Source organism: Loxodonta africana, chromosome 19 (genome assembly GCF_030014295.1).
Source record: "Loxodonta africana isolate mLoxAfr1 chromosome 19, mLoxAfr1.hap2, whole genome shotgun sequence".
NCBI lineage: Eukaryota > Metazoa > Chordata > Mammalia > Proboscidea > Elephantidae > Loxodonta > Loxodonta africana.
In genome coordinates this window covers 3,080,826-3,101,841 of record NC_087360.1, presented here as the reverse complement: position 1 = coordinate 3,101,841, position 21,016 = coordinate 3,080,826, and the positions used below count along the sequence as shown (strand labels likewise).

Genomic DNA, 21,016 nt, shown 5'->3' with positions numbered 1-21,016 from the left:
CAACACAGGGCCCAAGGGTGTGGGCATCAGAATTATTGTGGGTGTCATCACGTTGACAGCTGGACTTTGAGCAGTGGGTGGTGACTGTTTGTTCTTTCTCTATTGAGAAGGTGTCGAGCTGGAAACGCTTTAGGTAACAGCGGCAAACAGAAGCCCTAATCGATACTGGCAGGGAAGTGGTGCAGTTCTGAATTCAGCTGGATTGCAGGCCTGTGGGAGCAGCACAGAATAAGTGCATGGGGGAGGGAAGGCCAGTGTTTCTGTAGGGAATTCCTGGAGATAGGGGATGTATACTAAGTCAATGGGAGGGGCTACTTCATTTTTTTTCTGCTTAAGTAATAGGTATTGAAGGTCAGTTAATGTCTTCACTCAGCAAACATTTCTTGAGCATCTCCGTGGACGGGGCTGGGAATAGACAGGCAGGCCTGCTGCCCATGGAGTACATATCATCCAGCCACTGAGATTTCTACACACCAGCCCGACACCCAGCACGACTGCAGGTCACTTGGAAGAAGGGTTTATCCTTCCAGCAGGAAAGACAGACAGAAGCACATAATCACAGCAACCGTATATATATTTATTTTTTACACTATAAGTGCAGGTCCTGTGTGGCACAAACAGATTGTGCTCCACTCCTACCTATGGGCTGGCGATTCAAACCTACCGAGCGGCGCCTTGGAAGAAAGGCCTGCTGACCTACTTCTGAAAGCAGCCATAGTAAATCAGTGAATTGATTAGTTAAGTAGAGTTATTGACAGGGGAATAAGAACAGAGCAATTTAAATGTGTTACAAGTGAATCAGGGTAAAATTTTGGTCCATAGAGGATTAAGGGGGAAGAAAACACACAGTTTTCATTGTGAGATATTATGAGATAAAGTCAGTGTCAAAACGCCACTTATATGTAATAGATGAAAACATGGCCTGCAGCCATGTTCTCTGCCATGTCCATTCTGTGTGGATTCTCGAAGTGGCGTTCAAATTCACATCTTCCCACTAATCAGTGCATTTGTCATTGGCTTCTCATTTCTTAGGGTTTCAAGAAGAGGATGGAATAGCAGTTACTCCCCTGTGCTCAGAAGCTTGTTGAATTCATGTATTTCTACCTGGATCATTTTTTTTTTTTTAATAACTTTTATTAAGCTTCAAGTGAACGTTTACAAATCCAATCAGTCTGTCACATATAAGTTTACATACATCTCACTCCCTACTCCCACTTGCTCTCCCCCTCTTGAGTCAGCCCTTTCAGTCTCTCCTTTCTTGACAATTTTGCCGGCTTCCCTCTCTCTCTATCCTCCCATCCCCCCTCCAGACAAGAGTTGCCAACACAATCTCAAGTGTCCACCTGATATAATTAGCTCACTCTTCATCAGCGTCTCTCTCCCACCCGCTGACCAGTCCCTTTCATGTCTGATGAGTTGTCTACGGGGATGGTTCCTGTCCTGTGTCAACTGAAGGTCTGGGGAGCATGGCCGCCAGGATTCCTCCAGTCTCAGTCAGACCATTAAGTTTGGTCTTTTTATGAGAATTTGGGGTCTGTATCCCACTGATCTCCTGCTCCCTCAGGGGTCCTCTGCTGTGCTCCCTGTCAGGGCAGTCATCGATTGTGGCCGGGCACCAACTAGTTCTTCTGGTCTCAGGATGATGTAGGTCTCTGGTTCATGTGGCCCTTTCTGTCTCTTGGGCTCTTAGTTGTCGTGTGGCCTTGGTGTTCTTCATTTTCCTTTGCTCCAGGTGGGTTGAGACCAATTGCTGCATCTTAGATGGCAGCCTGTTAGCATTTAAGACCCCAGACGCCACATTTCAAAGTGGGATGCAAAATGATTTCATAATAGAATTATTTTGCCAATTGACTTAGAAGTCCCCGCAAACCATGTTCCCCAGACCCCCGCACTTGCTCCCCTGACCTTTGAAGCATTCATTTTATCCCGGAAACTTCTTTGCTTTTGGTCCAGTCCAATTGAGCTGACCTTCCATGTATTGAGTGTTGTCTTTCCCTTCACCTAAAGCAGTTCTTATCTACTGATTAATCAATAAAAAACCCTCTCCCACCCTCCCTCCCTCCCCCCCTCGTAACCACAAAAGTATGTGTTCTTCTCAGGTTTACTATTTCTCAAGATCTTATAATAGTGGTCTTATACAATATTTGTCCTTTTGCCTCTGACTAATTTCGCTCAGCATAATGCCTTCCAGGTTCCTCCATGTTATGAAATGTTTCACAGATTCGTCACTGTTCTTTATCGATGTGTAGTATTCCATTGTGTGAATATACCACAATTTATTTACCCATTCATCCGTTGATGGACACCTTGGTTGCTTCCAACTTTTTGCTATTGTAAACAGAGCTGCAATAAACATGGGTGTGCATATATCTGTTTGTATGAAGGCTCTTGTATCTCTAGGGTATATTCCTAGGAGTAGGATTTCTGGGTTGTATGGTAGTTCTATTTCTAACTGTTTAAGATAACGCCAGATGGATTTCCAAAGTGGTTGTACCATTTTACATTCCCACCAGCAGTGTATGAGAGTTCCAATCTCTCTGCAGCCTCTCCAACATTTATTATTTTGTGTTTTTTGGATTAATGCCAGCCTTGCTGGTGTGAGATGGAATCTCATTGTAGTTTTAATTTGCATTTCTCTAATGGCTAATGATCAAGAGCATTTTCTCATGTATCTGTTGGCTGCCTGAATATCTTCTTTAGTGAAATGTGTGTTCATATCCTTTGCCCACTTCTTGACTGGGTTGTTTGTCTTTTTGTGGTTGAGTTTTGACAGAATCATGTAGATTTTAGAGATCAGGCACTGGTCGGAGATGTCATAGCTGAAAATTCTTTCCCAGTCTGTAGGTGGTCTTTTTACTCTTTTGGAGAAGTCTTTAGATGAGCATAGGTGTTTGATTTTTAGGAGCTCCCAGTTATCGGGTTTCTCTTCATCATTTTTGGTAATGTTTTGTATTCTGTTTATGCCTTGTATTAGGGCTCCTAGGGTTGTCCCTATTTTTTCTTCCATGATCTTTATCGTTTTAGTCTTTATGTTTAGGTCTTTGATCCACTTGGAGTTAGTTTTTGTGCATGGTGTGAGGTATGGGTCCTGTTTCATTCTTTTGCAAATGGATATCCAGTTATGCCAGCACCATTTGTTAAAAAGGCTATCTTTTCCCCAGTTAATTGACACTGGTCCTTTGTCAAATATCAGCTGCTCATACGTGGATGGATCTATGTCTGGGTTCTCAATTCTGTTCCATTGGTCTATGTGCCTGTTGTTGTACCAGTACCAGGCTGTTTTGACTACTGTAGCTGTATAATAGGTTCTGAAATCAGGTAGAGTGAGGCCTCCCACTTTCTTCTTCTTTTTCAGTAGTGCTTTGCTTATCCGGGGCTTCTTTCCCTTCCATATGAAATTGGTGATTTGTTTCTCTATCCCCTTAAAATATGACATTGGAATTTGGATCGGAAGTGCGTTAAATGTATAGATGGCTTTTGGTAGAATAGACATTTTTACTATGTTAAGTCTTCCTATCCGTGAGCAGGGTATGTTTTTCCACTGAAGTATGTCCTTTTGAATTTCTTGTAGTAGAGCTTTGTAGTTTTCTTTGTATAGGTCTTTTACATCCTTGGTAAGATTGATTCCTAAGTATTTTATCTTCTTGGGGGCTACTGTGAATGGTATTGATTTGGTTATTTCCTCTTCGGTGTTCTTTTTGTTGATGTAGAGGAATCCAAGTGATTTTTGTATGTTTATTTTATAACCTGAGACTCTGCCAAACCCTTCTATTAGTTTCAGTAGTTTTCTGGAGGATTCCTTAGGGTTTTCTGTGTATATAATTATGTCATCTGCAAATAGTGATAACTTTACTTCTTCCTTGCCAATCCGGATACCTTTTATTTCTTTGTCTAGCCTAATTGCCCTGGCTAGGACTTCCAACACGATGTTGAATAAGAGCGGTGATAAAGGGCATCCTTGTCTGGTTCCCGTTCTCAAGGGAAATGCTTTCAGGTTCTCTCCATTTAGAGTGATATTGGCTGTTGGCTTTGCATAGATGCCCTTTATTATGTTGAGGAATTTTCCTTCAATTCCTATTTTGGTAAGAGTTTTTATCATAAATGGGTGTTGGACTTTGTCAAATGCCTTTTCTGCATCAATTGATAAGATCATGTGGTTTTTGTCTTTTGTTTTATTTATGTGATGGATTACATTAATGGTTTTTCTGATATTAAACCAGCCTTGCATACCTGGTATAAATCCCACTTGATCAGGGTGAATTATTTTTTTGATGTGCTGTTGAATTCTATTGGCTAGAATTTTGTTGAGGATTTTTGCATCAATGTTCATGAGGGATATAGGTCTATAATTTTCTTTTTTTGTAATGTCTTTACCTGGTTTTGGTATCAGGGAGATGGTGGCTTCATAGAATGAGTTGGGTAGTATTCCGTCATTTTCTATGCTTTGGAATACCTTCAGAAGTAGTGGTGTTAACTCTTGTCTGAAAGTTTGGTAGAACTCTGCAGTGAAGCCGTCCGGGCCAGGGCTTTTTTTTGTTGGGAGTTTTTTGATTACCGTTTCAATCTCTTTTTTTGTTATGGGTCTATTTAGTTGTTCTACTTCTGAATGTGTTAGTTTAGGTAGGTAGTGTTTTTCCAGGAATTCATCCATTTCTTCTAGGTTTTCAAATTTGTTAGAGTACAATTTTTCGTAGTAATCTGAAATGATTCTTTTAATTTCATTTGGTTCTGTTGTGATGTGGTCCTTCTCATTTCTTATTCGGGTTATTTGTTTCCTTTCCTGTATTTCTTTAGTCAGTCTAGCCAATGGTTTATCAATTTTGTTCATTTTTTCAAAGAACCAGCTTTTGGCTTTGTTAATTCTTTCAATTGTTTTTCTGTTCTCTAATTCATTTAGTTCAGCTCTAATTTTTATTATTTGTTTTCTTCTGGTGCCTGATGGATTCTTTTGTTGCTCACTTTCTATTTGTTCAAGTTGTAGGGACAGTTCTCTGATTTTGGCTCTTTCTTCTTTTTGTATGTGTGCATTTATCGATATAAATTGGCCTCTGAGCGCTGCTTTTGCTGTGTCCCAGAGGTTTTGATAGGAAGTATTTTCATTCTCGTTGCTTTCTATGAATTTCCTTATTCCCTCCTTGATGTCTTCTATCACCCAGTCTTTTTTCAGGAGGGTATTGTTCATTTTCCAAGTATTTGATTTCTTTTCCCTAGTTTTTCTGTTATTGATCTGTAGTTTTATTGCCTTGTGGTCTGAGAAGATGCTTTGTAATATTTCGATGTTTTGGACTCTGCAAAGGTTTGTTTTATGACCTAATATGTGGTCTATTCTAGAGAATGTTCCATGTGCGCTAGGAAAAAAAGTATATTTTGCAGCAGTTGGGTGGAGAGTTCTGTATAAGTCAATGAGGTCAAGTTGGTTGATTGTAGTAATTAGGTCTTCCGTGTCTCTATTGAGCTTCTTACTGGATGTCCTGTCCTTCTCCGAAAGTGGTGTGTTGAAGTCTCCTACTATAATTGTGGAGGTATCTATCTCGCTTTTCAATTCTGTTAAAGTTTGTTTTATGTATCTTGCAGCCCTGTCATTGGGTGCATAAATATTTAATATGGTTATGTCTTCCTGATCAATTGTCCCTTTTATCATTATATAGTGTCCTTGTTTATCCTTTGTGGTGGATTTAAGTCTAAAGTCTATTTTGTCAGAAATTAATATTGCTACTCCTCTTCTTTTTTGCTTATTGTTTGCTTGATATACTTTTTTCCATCCTTTGAGTTTTAGTTTGTTTGTGTCTCTAAGTCTAAGGTGTGTCTCTTGTAGGCAGCATATAGATGGATCGTGTTTCTTTATCCAGTCTGTGACTCTCTGTCTCTTTATTGGTGCATTTAGTCCATTTACATTCAGGGTAATTATAGATAAATAAGTTTTTAGTGCTGTCATTTTGATGCCTTTTTATGTGTGTTGTTGACAATTTCATTTTTCCACATACTTTTTTGTGCTGAGGCGTTTTTCTTAGTAAATTGTGCGATCCTCATCTTCATAGTGCTTGACTTTATGTTAGTTGAGTCGTTACGTTTTTCTTGGTTTTTATCTCGAGTTATAGAGTTGTTATACCTTTTTGTGGTTACCTTATTATTTACCCCTATTTTTCTAAGTAAAAACCTAACTTGTATTGTTCTATATCGCCTTGTATCACTCTCCATATGGCAGTTCAGTGCCTCCTGTATTTAGTCCCTCTTTTTGATTATTGTGATCTTTTACCTATTGACTTCCATGATTCCCTGTTATGTGTATTTTTTTTTAATTAATCTTAATTTGTTTGTTTTTGTGATTTCCCTATTTGAGTTGATATCAGGACATTCTGTTTTGTGACCTTGTGTTGTGCTGATATCTGATATTATTGGTTCTCTGACCAAACAATATCCTTTAGTATTTCTTGTAGCTTTGGTTTGGTTTTTGCAAATTCTCTAAACTTGTGTTTGTCTGTAAATATCTTAATTTCGCCTTCATATTTCAGAGAGAGTTTTGCTGGATATATGATCCTTGGCTGGCAGTTTTTCTCCTTCAGTGTTCTGTATATGTTGTCCCATTCCCTTCTTGCCTGCATGGTTTCTGCTGAGTAGTCAGAACATATTCTTATTGATTCTCCCTTGAAGGAAACCTTTCTTTTCTCCCTGGCTGCTTTTAAAATTTTCTGTTTATCTTTGGTTTTGGTGAGTTTGATGATAATATGTCTTGGTGTTTTTCTTTTTGGATCAATCTTAAATGGGGTTCGATGAGCATCTTGGATAGATATCCTTTCGTCTTTCATGATGTCAGGGAATTTTTCTGTCAGGAGTTCTTCAACTATTTTCTCTGTGTTTTCTGTCCCCCCTCCCTGTTCTGGGACTCCAATCACCCGCAGGTTATCCTTCTTGATAGAGTCCCACATAATTCTTAGGGTTTCTTCATTTTTTTTTAATTCTTTTGTCTGATTTTTTTTCAGCTATGTTGGTGTTGATTCCCTGGTCCTCCAGATGTCCCAGTCTGCATTCTAATTGCTCGAGTCTGCTCCTCTGACTTCCTAGTGCGTTGTCTAATTCTGTTATTTTATTGTTAATCTTTTGGATTTCTACATGTTGTCTCTCTATGGATTCTTGCAACTTATTAATTTTTCCAGTATGGTCTTGAATAATCTTTTTGAGTTCTTCAACAGTTTTATCAGTGTGTTCCTTGGCTTTTTCTGCAGTTATCTTAATTTCATTTGTGATATCATTAAGCATTGTGAAAATTAGTTTTTTATATTCTGTATCTGATAATTCCAAGATTGTATCTTCATTTGGGAAAGATTTTGATTATTTTGTTTGGGGGGTTGGAGAAGCTGTCATGGTCTGCTTCTTTCAGTGGTTTAATATGGATTGTTGTCTCCGAGCCATCACTGGGAAACTAGTTTTTCCAGAAAATCCGCTAAAAAAAAAAATGCAGTCAGATCCCTATCAGAGTTCTCCCTCTGGCTCAGGCTATCCAGATGTTAATGAAGCCGCCTGGGGAGGGTGGGGAAGGGAACAGAGAGATAGGAGAGTAGCACCTCAGAATATAGCCAGAGTTGCTTGTCTTGCCTGGAATGACTATTATATCTGAGATTCCCGCGGGGGCGTCGCCTATGTGTGCTGGCTGTGTGGAGACCGCCCTCGGGGGGTCTGGCCCGCTGGAGTCACGGTCAGATCCTCCGCTTCCAGCCCCACGCCCAGCGTCAAGGCTCCCCTGCTGGGACGGTGCACTCTCGACTCCAAAATCAGTCGCTGCCTCCTGGGGACTTCTCGTCCCTCCAGCCGCGTGGCCGTGCCGCCTCCGAGAACTAGTTGGGCCTCCTCCCGGGGTTAGTTCAGATGGGTGGAGCAGCTCCCCGTGCTTGTGCCGTGACCGAGTGTCCCGGCTGGGATGCTGTTCTCCCCGCTCCAATACCAGTCGCTGCCTCCCAGGGACTTCTCCTACTGGCTGCGTCCCACGCCGCCCGCGCGACCCGGCTGGTCCCCTTCCCAGGGTTAGTTCAGGGGGGTGGAGCAACTCTCCGTGCTTGTGCCGTACCTGCGTCCAGTCCAAATCCCTGTGGGACGGTTCCCCGGCTGGGGCGCTGCTCTTTCTGCTCCAAGACCAGTCGCTGCCTCCCGGGGACTTCTCCTACCGGCTGCGTCCCACGCCGCCCGTGGAACCGGCTGGTCCCCCTCCCAGGGTTAGTTCAGGGGGGTGGAGCAGGTCTCTGTGCTTGTGCCGTACCTGACTGGTACGCTGGCTCCAGGCTCTGGAAACAATAGCTGCTTCCCCGTATTAGTTCGTTCTCCGTCTCTAAATCTGTGTTTGTTGTTCAGGGTTAGTAGATTGTTATGTATGTGAGCAATTCACTTGTTTTTCCGTGTCTTTGTTGTAAGAGGGATCCGAGGTAGCGTCTGCCTAGTCTGCCATCTTGGCTCCGCCCCCCCGGATCATTTTTAGGCTGAAGGGTCAATAGCTAGACTGGTGACAGAGTTTTTTCCTAGTTCTGCTCGTCTGTTGTCATCAGTATTTCCAAAGATGTCTAGTTGCGGGTGGGGGTATCAGCGAATGACGACAACTGGATCCAAATAGACGGTGACGACGGTAAGATGAAGGTATAGGATGCCCTTCCACGGGACAAGCCAGAGTAGATCATCAGACTGTTGCTTTCCTTTACTTGCAGCGTGGCATGGCAACGTCGTGTATTTAATTTACTTGCACAGTGGTATGGCCACGTTGTGTATTTAATTTACTTTTGGAAAAGAGAATGGAAAAAGAGGGAAAGAATAATTACCATTCACGTAGTAATGATAGACATGACCTGGACGTAAGTGTGGAGTTTCTTCAGAGGGCTTCAGTTCCCACGTGGTTCCCAGGATGTAGGAAACCTGGCCATTGTGTGATCACAGTGCTTAGAGACAGTACTACTACTTCTCTTTTTCTTTTCACTGTTACTATTTTGTACAGTATGTCCCCAAAATGCAAACCGGCCGGTTCATCTGCTGTTCAGTGAAAGAAATAAATCTATTTCATTGTCAGATTAAAAGGGACGAAGGGGCTATATTGGACTTGAAAGGTGGCTTTGTACTGTAGTACCTTCTGGGTGGCTTATGGGATTTTCAAAGGCAGTTTTGGTGTACTTGATGGTGTACTTGCACGTGCTGATTTTGAACCTGAAGCCGTGAGTACAGGACGTGAGTGAGTCGTTCAGGTAACTGCTGCGCAGAGGGATCATAATACAGATGAGCTCACGGCCTTGTGGGAATGGTGTGTGGTGGGAGCGGGGCTGTTGGGAGGTTTTCCTGGAAAGGGCTGCTGTTAGGGAAGTCCCTGTTTCAGAGGAGGCTCCAGCGTGTGTGCCATGTGCCAGGTCCTGCCGGTGAAAGACCAGGGCTGCAGCTGAGGGTGGGAGGGGAGGAGGGTGCAGCTGGCTGCACCTGCAGGAGACGTGGGCGTGAAGGGCACTGTGCAAGGCCGAGCCTTCAGACTGCTCCCCCAGACACATTCATCCGTGAGTGTATTCAGTCAGCAAGGCAGGAAGGGCACCCTCTCACAGAGTTTACAGGGGGTGCTGGCTGTAGACAGCTGGGTCAGGGTCTCAGTCAGGGAGGGTCCTGGTTCCATTTGTTGTGCGTGCACACTCACACACAGACACCCGCCACACACCGGCTCACACACAGACACACACCATACACCCACTCACCCACACCCACACCCACACACACACACACTTACACTCCTATTTAATTATAAAAGATAGTACATGTGCATGGTAAACAATACCCAACAACACAGAAGGGAACATGGTGGGAAGGTGGTCTCCCTCTACCCGTCAGCCCCTGTTCTTCTCTCCTTCTGAGAGGTCACCGTTATTGTCTGTTCTGTATCCTTCTAGAGTTACACACATATACTACCAGACACACGGCGCGCACACTCTCCTCTTTCCCCGCTTACGCTGTGTCTTGGAGTTCACAGTGATCCACCACGTTCTCTCGGTGGCAGCAGAGCTGTGTATTCGTCCCCCCTGACGTATGTCGGGGTCGTTGTTAGATTTTTTGCCACTTCAGACACAGCTGTTCTGCCTATTCTTGCCTGCATGTTTTCACACACATACCTGAGTATATCTTTTGGTGAAATTCCTAAAAATGGGAGTTATTTGGTCACAGAGTTTATGCATTTTTAATTTGCTTGCCGTTGCTGTATTGCCCACCAAAGAGATTGTGCCAAGTTACCCTTTCACAGATAATACATGAGAGTGTTTATTTCTTTAACCTTTAGGCCAACTTTTTGACCTTTACAAATAGTCTACATTAAAAAGATGACTTGCCTTGAGTACCTTTTTCCTGTACGTAAAAGCTCATTGTATTTCCTTATCTGTGGGCTGTAATTCTGTGCCTATCCGTATTTCTCTCCTGGGCTGTCTTTTTTTTAATTGATTTGTAAGAACTCTTTATATATTAAGCAAGTTAGCTGCTTTCCTTTTGTAAGTGTTGTAGATAGTTTTTTCAGTATCTCCTTTGTGTTTTGATTCTGCGCTGTTGTTACCATTCGGAAAGTTTCTTTTTTGTTTACCAGAGTTGTGTTTTAGATTTATGTTACAAGGAACTGAGTTAAGATCCAAAAGAGAAGAGGCATGTTTGAGTGATATTTTGGAGGTAGAGTGGAAAGGCCATGAAGTATTTTTTAAAGCTTTCAGACTAGGTGACTTTTGAAGGCTTTATTGAGACCTGAGTAAAAGAGGCCTAAAAACAAACTCTGAGTATCACCTGTAACAGAGGAGCAGGAGGAAGAATCAGAGTCAAGGAAACAGAAGGCCTTCTCTGGTACAGCAAACGCCCCAGGAAAAACTCCATCATGTCCCCAGGCTGCCCCGTCGCGTCCCCGGCTGCCCCGTCGCGTCCCGCGGCTGCCCCGTCGCGTCCCCGGGCTGCCCCGTCGCGTCCCCGGGCTGCCCCGTCGCGTCCCCGGCTGCCCCGTCGCGTCCCGCGGCTGCCCCGTCGCATCCCCGGGCTGCCCCGTCGCGTCCCCGGCTGCCCCGTCGCGTCCCCGGCTGCCCCGTCGCGTCCCCGGGCTGCCCCGTCGCGTCCCCGGCTGCCCCGTCGCGTCCCGCGGCTGCCCCGTCGCGTCCCCGGGCTGCCCCGTCGCGTCCCCGGCTGCCCCGTCGCGTCCCGCGGCTGCCCCGTCGCGTCCCCGGGCTGCCCCGTCGCGTCCCCGGGCTGCCCCGTCGCGTCCCCGGCTGCCCCGTCGCGTCCCCGGCTGCCCCGTCGCGTCCCCGGCTGCCCCGTCGCGTCCCCGGGCTGCCCCGTCGCGTCCCCGGCTGCCCCGTCGCGTCCCCGGGCTGCCCCGTCGCGTCCCCGGCTGCCCCGTCGCGTCCCGCGGCTGCCCCGTCGCGTCCCCGGGCTGCCCCGTCGCGTCCCCGGGCTGCCCCGTCGCGTCCCGCGGCTGCCCCGTCGCGTCCCCGGGCTGCCCCGTCGCGTCCCCGGGCTGCCCCGTCGCGTCCGCCGGCTGCCCCGTCTCGTCCCCGGCTGCCCCGTCGCGTCCCCGGGCTGCCCCGTCGCGTCCCCGGCTGCCCCGTCGCGTCCCCGGGCTGCCCCGTCGCGTCCCCGGCTGCCCCGTCGCGTCCCCGGCTGCCCCGTCGCGTCCGCCGGCTGCCCCGTCTCGTCCCCGGCTGCCCCGTCGCGTCCCCAGGCTGCCCCGTCGCGTCCCCGGCTGCCCCGTCGCGTCCCCGGCTGCCCCGTCGCGTCCCGCGGCTGCCCCGTCGCGTCCCCGGGCTGCCCCGTCGCGTCCCCGGCTGCCCCGTCGCGTCCCGCGGCTGCCCCGTCGCGTCCCCGGCTGCCCCGTCGCGTCCCCGGGCTGCCCCGTCGCGTCCCCGGCTGCCCCGTCGCGTCCCCGGGCTGCCCCGTCGCGTCCCCGGCTGCCCCGTCGCGTCCCGCGGCTGCCCCGTCGCGTCCCCGGCTGCCCCGTCGCGTCCCCGGCTGCCCCGTCGCGTCCCCGGGCTGCCCCGTCGCGTCCCCGGCTGCCCCGTCGTGTCCCGCGGCTGCCCCGTCGCGTCCCCGGGCTGCCCCGTCGCGTCCCCGGGCTGCCCCGTCGCGTCCCGCGGCTGCCCCGTCGCGTCCCCGGGCTGCCCCGTCGCGTCCCCGGCTGCCCCGTCGCGTCCCCGGCTGCCCCGTCGCGTCCCCGGCTGCCCCGTCGCGTCCCGCGGCTGCCCCGTCGCGTCCCCGGGCTGCCCCGTCGCGTCCCCGGGCTGCCCCGTCGCGTCCGCCGGCTGCCCCGTCTCGTCCCCGGCTGCCCCGTCGCGTCCCCGGGCTGCCCCGTCGCGTCCCCGGCTGCCCCGTCGCGTCCCCGGGCTGCCCCGTCGCGTCCCGCGGCTGCCCCGTCGCGTCCCCGGGCTGCCCCGTCGCGTCCCCGGGCTGCCCCGTCGCGTCCCCGGCTGCCCCGTCGCGTCCCGCGGCTGCCCCGTCGCGTCCCGCGGCTGCCCCGTCGCGTCCCCGGGCTGCCCCGTCGCGTCCCCGGGCTGCCCCGTCGCGTCCCCGGCTGCCCCGTCGCGTCCCCGGCTGCCCCGTCGCGTCCCCGGCTGCCCCGTCGCGTCCGCCGGCTGCCCCGTCTCGTCCCCGGCTGCCCCGTCGCGTCCCCAGGCTGCCCCGTCGCGTCCCCCGGCTGCCCCGTCGCGTCCCCAGGCTGCCCCGTCGCGTCCCCGGCTGCCCCGTCGCGTCCCCCGGCTGCCCCGTCGCGTCCCCCGGCTGCCCCGTCGCGTCCCCGGCTGCCCCGTCGCGTCCCCGGCTGCCCCGTCGCGTCCCCGGGCTGCCCCGTCGCGTCCCCGGCTGCCCATCATGCTGGATCAGCCCTTCACCGGACGGCCTCGTGCCAGCCGCAGACCCAGGCACCCGGGACCTGTGGGCGGCCGGTATTTTCACGGACCCTGAGCCGCGTTGTGTGTTTTAAGGCAGACCGTCTGTAATGGGTAATTTAGTAGAGAAGTATTGTCGGTGGAATTTTTTTTAATAGAATCTTAATCATGGCAGCAACCTATGGCGTATGAATGTTTATTTTCTGCCGTTTTCTTTCTCTGTTTCTATTTTTTGACACAGGGACCATCTGGAAGCTGCCGGCCACACGTGTATTCTGAAAGATGCCCTTGACTTTGAAAGCTCATCCGAAATCGCAGACCTAATCACCGCTGCGAACCTGGAGGCAGGCCTGGCTCTTCATCTCTACAGAAGCGGCCGACTTTTGCAAGGTAAGCCCCTTTCCCTTTAGAGGTGAAAACTGGAAATACCGAAAACCAGAAGCGCCTACAATATCGAACAAACGTACGTGAAACAGGGCATCCTTTTGTTCGTGTCCAGCAGTGGAAGGGATACAATAATCTTTTTGTTTTTTTCGCTACTGAATAATTTTCTAAAATGGTGTAATTTACCCAGTTGAGAATACATTATATGTAAGCTGTTTTACGGCACTAAAGAGTTTTATCCTGAATGTTTTCAAGAGAAATTTCTCCTCTCAAAGTTTAATTTTCAAAAGAACTCTTTTTCAAATATAAACACATACATGAAAGATTTTATTCAACTCGTTAATTAAAGAAGAAACCAGTAAGATGGTAAATCTGGTTCAAAGAGCATTTGAGGGCATTAAAGTAAGAGCGCCAGGTGAGCTACCACGCTAGTCAACGCCTAATAGGGCTGTAAACGTAAGCTTTGGGTTTTCTTCTCCTGGACGGAAGTGACTCACGCTTCTGCTGGCACAAAGCCAGGAATTATTTAATGAGACCTCACAGGGCTGTGGCCTTTAATCAGGAGTCAGCAGTGAAGTCAGGAAGTCCTTGGGTGGTACCAATGCTTAACTCACTTGGCTTCCGGCTGAAAGGTTGGAGGTTTGAGTCCGCACAAAGGTGCCTCAGAAGAAAGGCCTGGGTACTTCGGAAAAAATCAGGCACTGAAAACCTCAGGGGGCACAGTTCTACTGTGACGCACGTGGGGTCGCCGTGAGTCAGAACCAGCTTGGTGGCAACTGGTTGGTACAGTCAACGGTACATCTTCTTAGAAAATTAAGTAATCCTTCCCGTTGACCCGTTGCTGTCGCATTGGGAGCTTTTAAGCAACGCTTCAATACATCGAAAGGATGGGCGGTCATCCTGTTGGCCTCATTTGTGGGTTTTGGATAATCTTAATGCCCCCAAGGCCCATTTTGCTTCCCCAAGAGCCCGGCAGCCCCAGTGAAAAGGAAGGGCAGATATGTTTATTGTGGTTGAGGAATGCGCAGCTTTCCCCAAAGGTGAATTAAATGACATGGCAGTGGCATCAACTGCCCTAACGTTTCAGGAGAAAGTATGTCATTCGAGGACCAGAATTACCTCCAGTAATCATCGGCTGGGGTCAAATTTTAGTCGGCAGAATGTGTCAGGCTTCTGAAATGTTCAGGAGTTTTTGCTAGAGGTGATCTTCCATTTCTCCACACGGTGTTGAGCCTCATTTAAGCTCCCAGCTCTTCCCTGCGTCCTGCACTGTAGAAAGGTGATTTCTCTCTGGAGACTCTTTTCATATACAGGCACATTCTATTATGTACTCCTTTTAAAAAATTATTTAACGTGCACATGGTTAAACAAAAAAAGAGCCCTGATGGCACAGTCCTTAAGAGCTACAGCGAGCTACGGCTGCTAACCAAGAGGTCAGCAGTTTGAGTCTACCAGCCACACCTTGGAAACACTATGGGGCAGCTTTACTCAGTCTTACAGGGTCACTATGAGTTGAAATTGACCTGAGGCAATGAGTTTGGTTTGGTGTGGTAAAAAAAAAACCCCAACAGCATAGAGTGAGAGATAGTAAACATTATAGAATGCAAAGTAAATCTTTCTCCCTCCTCTTACCCCCATTCTCTCCTCAGAGGCAACTGCTGTTACCGTTTCCTTGTGTATTCTTCCAGAAATATTTTATATGACTTTGGTTTGTGTATTAGTTATCTGTTACTGCATAACAAATTCCCCAAAACTTAGTGGCTTAGAGCAATACATTTATTATCCAGTAGTTTCTGAGGGTTAGGAATTCAGAAGCAGTTTAGCTGTAGGAGAGGAGCCGGGTGGGGGGGGCGGGGTTCTGGCCCAGGAAGGTTGTACTCAGGATGGCAGCCAGGGCTCTGGTCATCTGGAGGCCTGACAGGGGCTGCTGGAGGACCCGGGGCAATGGTGGCTTACTCACATGCCAGGCAGGTCGGTGGGTGGTGGCTTGTACGTCCTCATGATGTGGCAGCCGGCCTCTCTCGGCGAGCAACCCAAGAAAACAAATGGGGCTGCTTTGTATCTGGTGGCCCGGCCTCAGAAGCCATCCACCGTCAGTTCCACCACATCCTACTGGTTACCTAGGTCAGTCCTGTTCAGTGTGGAGGGGGCCACACGGGTGTGAGCACTAGAAGCTGACCATCTCAGAGGCTGGCTGCCAGAAAAGCCACACACATTGGTATGGCTCCTCACCCTTAACAAAAAGTCACAAACAGAATCATACTATGTATATTCAGCATCTTGCGTTTTACCACTAACAACGCATCTAGGAGATCTTCTCTGCGTGGTGCTTACGGACTGTGTCTTCCCACGCGATAGCTGCGTGGCACTGCGTGGTGTGGAAGTGCTGGGCTGTCACTTCAATCGGTCTTCAGTCAATAGACAGTCACATCATCTTCAATTCATCCTACTACCGTCTTCGCAGTGATCATCACCGCTCAGACATCAGCATACGAGTTTGGGAGAAGAGATCTCTGCTGAACCATCCGAATTAATTGTTTCCTGTAAATGGGGACGTGGCTTTTGAAAATACTGCTCCCAGAGAGGTACTTCCTGACAAACAGGCTTATGACTTGAGATCATCTTAAAGCGTCTCGGAACACAAATAGAGTCTGAGGTTGACCCCCAAGTAGGAAAGAAGCCCCGAGCCTGCGGTTCTGTTGACCGTGAGATGTGTGGTTGATGAAGTTATACTTGTTCTTTCTTTTAAAGAAGTTTTACACACACACACACACACCCAAGTGTGTGGGATATTTTCATATTCCCACAAGTGGGATTGTTTTATATGTTCAACTATATAAGCAGTCTTTCCCTATCAGCAGATATAGTTATCTGCCTTCTTATTTTTAATGGCTGTGTGGTATTCCACTGAAGGAACGTGCCACACTTAAGTCTCTCTTGTTTTTCACTATTTCAAGCAATGCTGGAGAATGTCTTCACCTCGTCGTGAGGCTCTCTGCAGTATAACCCTTGGTCCAAAGGGACAGGTGTTTGTAATTTTTATCGGCACTGCCAAATTGCTCTCCAGGGACCTTGCTTCAGCTCCTGCTTCTCCTGACAGATGGGCAAGGACCTATTTCCCCTTCCTCTACTTAGATCACTGCTGTTGTTAGTTTTACCATCCTGACCTCTGTTTCAAATAAAAGGAGAAGCACAAAGTCATCCCAGGTTAGGTTTGCCTTTCAAGAGCTGTAGGAAGCAAGAAGCTTTCTCCAAAACAAACCAGTTGCACAGGGGGAAGAAATCAATTATTGCACAGCCTAACAGATAACAAGAACTGAAGCTGCACCATTCTTAGGAAATTTAGTTAAGCTTTTGAATACTCTTAATTGTCTTTATGGAAGTCAGGCTGTGTGGTAGATTAATTACTTTTGTGTGTGGCCTTTCTAGCCATGTACTTGTAACTCCCACCCAGGTGATTGTGATAGGGTAATTGTAGCCTACCAAGGGGACTGGTCAGTTTTCCCTTAAGAGAGCTAATTCCAGAGCAAAGAGGAGAAGCCCATCACCAAGGAAGGCAAGGCCTGGTAGCAGGAGATGGCATGGTGGGCTTCCCGGCCCATGGAGAGAGAAAGCTGAGTGCCTTTAGGCAGAGACTGAGGGCCAGGGAGAGGCGTGCCTGTGCACACGGCTGGGAGGAGGCTGTCCTGATAGAAGAGCTGTATCCTGAGCGTTCTGGAGCCTGAATTATAAGTCACTTCCCTAATAAATCCCATGATTGTGAGTATGGTCAGTGAGTTCTGTATGGCCACTGCAGTGAATTATCAAACCCAGTAGAGAGTGCTGTGGGGGGGGTTGGTTGGTGGCAGAAATAGTAAAGATGGCAGACAGAGGAGGCTTATCTGGCCTCCACCTCATGGGCGTCAGCCTTGTGCTGTTGATCTTGATTTTCCTCCCTCCTTGTGAAGTTAGAGGAGGTCAGACACCACCCCTAAACCATTTTTATAAGCTGTCATTCATTCCTAAGGGTTATCTTCTTCAAAGTCAGACTCTGAATAGCATAACATACAGAAAGCATTAGAACTATCGTTAGTAAGCAGACTCCTCTGCCCCGCGTGTTGTTCACTTACACTGTGTCATGGAGTGTGTCCTGTCCCCCTGTGCACAGAGCTGCCCCACGCCGTTAACTGGCTGTGTGTTATTCCGCTCTCTGGACAAACCCTCAGTCCTTCAACCAGCCCTCAATTGACTGTAGCCTTTATTGATTTTTTATTACATAAGTAGGTGATTTGAATATGTAAAAGTACAAGGGGGAAAAAATGGTACTGGTAATGCTTAAAATATTAAGCAAATTAATTGGAAAATAGTCCTGATGACTGATGTCAGTGTCTCGTACGATTAATCTCAGTGTCATATTTTGGAAGCGATTTGTGTTCTACTCTTCAGGAGAGTTGGATTAAGTTAAGGGAAAAAAGAAAACTACAAAACACAGCCCTCGTGCTCTGGGCACTTCAGTTTTTAATAGCTCTGCTTTGCGACTGGCTGGTGAGGGGTATTTCTGAAGCCGAGAACCCTGTCTCACAGCCTTGGCGCTCCTTGCAGGTCACCGAATTCCTTTTGGAGTTATCTTCGGTGGAACTGACGTAAATGAAGATGTTAACCACATGGAAAAAAACCACGTGATGGGGAAAGTTCTGGAAGAAGCCAGGTAATGTGTAAGGATTTCACACAAGTCAAACGTTGTAAACGGCTTCCCACCGCCAACTACCTGGAATTAGGCCAGACTTCACAGGCTGAGGGTAAAGTCCTCCACAAGGCTGCCCTTGCTTCAGACACCAGCCACGGTCTTGGGGATCCTCCGCTGTCTTAGTCATCTAGTGTTGCTATAACAGAAGTGCCTCCAGTGGGTGGCTTTAACAAACAGAAATTTATTCTCTCACGGTCTGGGAGGCTGGAAGTCCGAATTCAGGGTGCTGGCTCCTGGGGAAGGCTTTCTCTCTCTGTCACCCCTGGGGAAAGGTCCTTGTCATCAATCATCCCCTGGTCTAGGAGCTTCTCAGTGCAGCGACCCCAGGTTCCAGGGATGTGCTCTGCCCCTGGCACTACTTTCTTGGTGACATGAGGTTCCTCTCCTCTCTCTTCCATTCTGTCTTTTATATCTTAAAAGAGATCGACTCAAGATACAACCTAATCCTGTAGATTAACATCATAGCGGGTAGGTTTTACAACACATAGGATAATCACATCAGGTCACAAGATGGAGGGCAGCCACACAATACTGGGAATCAGTCAGCATGCATTTTTGGGGACACAATTCAATGGTAACACCAAGACACCCGCAGTTCCTGTTGTCCCCTCTGGCTTGATAATTTGCTAGGACGACTCTCAGCCTTTACTGAAAATACTGTTTGTGATTAGTTTCATTACAGCAAAAGGGTGCAGACCAGACCAGCCAGAGGCCCAGGGTGAGGTCCGGGTGGGGCCCAAGGGCATCGCCCCTCCCACACATCTGCTGGACACACAACTTCATTGTCCAGAGCTTTTACTGGGCTTTCATTAAATAGGCAGGAACCATGCAGTCATTGCCCTTGTGAGTGGACCCTCAACTCTAGTTCCCCTCTCCTCCCTGAAGACCCATCTGGTAATCATCTGGCTCAAAACCCCAACCCGCTAATCACATGGTTGGTCTTTCTGGCCTGGGAGTCACTTCATTAGCATAAACCACCAGGTGTGGTTGGAGGGGCCCACCATGGATAGCAGAGTCACTCCTGCTCACTAGAGAAATTCCTCCCAGCAACTGGGGACAAAGGCCAGCCAAATTCTTTGAGTAAAGTTAATCCTTCATTCCATAAAAATTTAAACCATTTGGATAGAATTCTTTGAAATAAAAAGCTGGGGAAGCCAGTCCTTTGGGAGGTTTTTATCTCACCAATATAAAACCAATTTTATCTTTTATCTTAGTTGTCTAGTGCTGCTGTAACAGAAATACCACAAGTGGATGGCTTTAATAAACAGAGGCTTATTCTATCACAGTCTAGGAGGCTGGAAGTCGGAATTCAGGGTGCCAGCTCTCTCTGTTGGCTCTGGAGGAAGGTCCTTGTTTGTCATCGATCTTTCCCAGGTCTAGAAGGTCCTTAGTGCAGGGACCCAGGGTCCAAAGGACATGTGCTCCTGACTCTCTTTGCTTGGTGATAAGAGGTCCCCCTGTCTCTGCTCACTTCGGTCTTTTATATCTCAGAAGAGACCAACTCAAGACACAACCTAATCTTGTAGGTTGAGTCCTGCCTCGTTAACATTATAGAGGTAGGATTTACACAGGAAAATCACATCAGATGACAACATGGTGGACAGTCACACAGTACTGGGAATCATGGACTAGCCAAGTTGACACACATTTTTAGGGGATACAATTCAATCTGTAACATCTTTTTATTTATTTCTTTCTTTTATCTGACACATTTCATTTTGGCACAATTAGTCATCATGAAACACTTATTGCATGTGAGTTATTCTGCACCCACGGTTAACATGGGAGGCATATTCTTAGAGTGTTCTGCCCAATGGGAAAGTCAGAATTCCTGCTCTCTAAGAGATCATGGAACAGTCCAACAATAGCCTTGTCAGCAAACAAATGAGGACCTACTTTGCATCAGGTTTGCCTGAGCAGACTGTGTTTGGGCTGGTCCTTCCCTGCACAGCTTTGTGAGCTATGTAAACCACTGTGACAAGGCCCACCCACTGGTGGCCAGCCTGGGGCTCAGCCCTTCTCCTCCTTTATATTGCTCTCAGCACCCAGACCAGAGGAGCTCTGGTGGTGCAACGGGTTAAGTGCTTGGCTGCTAACCAAAAAGTTGGTGGTTCCCACCCACTGAAGCAGCTCTGTGGAAGAAAGACCTGATGATCTCCTGTAAAGATCACAGCCTACAAAACCCGATAGGGCAGCTCTGCTCTGTCACGTGGGTCACTAGGAGTCAGAACTGACTTGATGACACACGATAACAACAAATGCAGACCAGAGCACCGCTGCGGTAAGAACGGCCAAGTCTGCCCCAGACAGTGGTTCTCAATGGGGTCGCTGTGGCATTTAGGGCCAGACGAGTGTTCGTCCTGTGGGGCTGCCCTGCACACCCCTCACCCCAGACACTACAGCACCTGCCAGGAGCAGGCTAGCCTCGTGTGCCTTCCTGTGTCCCTGAACCACTGGGCTGGGGTGGTCACGTCCGCCATGCTGTGCTTCCCAGCCCTTTTCATATCCAGGCACACACAGAGAATGGTCATGTTTACACAGCGTGCCGGAGTGCACTGAAGGCTTAGTGGGAAGATACTCGCCTCGCTTCCTTTGGGTAACAAATACAGTAGTAATAATGAAGACAATTATGATAACAGTTACACAAATCCTCTGTCATATAAACATTGTGAATAAAGAGCTAATGAAATGGAAAAAGAAAAGCTAAATATACATGTGTAGACAAAACAGCTCTTCTGAGGATGAATTACGACGGAGGTGATCAGCCGACTTCCTGGGCTGGCTCACAGTGGGCAGGGAGGCCCTGTTGTTGGCCCCTCTGAGCACCCGCTGGCTGCCCTGTCGCGGAGAAAGCCTCTCCTGCCACCAGAATCACCCTGAACTCTAAGTTTACAGAGCAGCCCAGCGAGCAGTATTTACTTTTCAACTGTAGAAAATCTCTGAACCATCCTAACAAAAAAAAAGGAAAGTAATCTATTTTTAACCACAGAAATTGCTGACCATCAATTTTCTGTGGCTCTTCTTTAACCCTATCATGGCTGGGAAGCTCTGG

The 21,016-nt window shown here is 48.1% G+C and overlaps 1 protein-coding gene across 3 annotated transcripts in view; it reads left to right on the top strand.

Moving 5' to 3' along the window:
- The window catches only part of GLT1D1 (glycosyltransferase 1 domain containing 1), a 79,982-nt gene that overhangs the window by 5,931 nt on the left and 53,035 nt on the right, over positions 1–21,016 (top strand). For all 3 annotated transcript variants that reach the window (XM_023540411.2, XM_010600795.3, XM_064272044.1), the window contains exons 2-3: positions 13,096–13,244; positions 17,820–17,925. In XM_023540411.2, the coding sequence (XP_023396179.1) occupies positions 13,096–13,244; positions 17,820–17,925 (255 nt within the window). The remainder of the gene's footprint in view (positions 1–13,095; positions 13,245–17,819; positions 17,926–21,016) is intronic.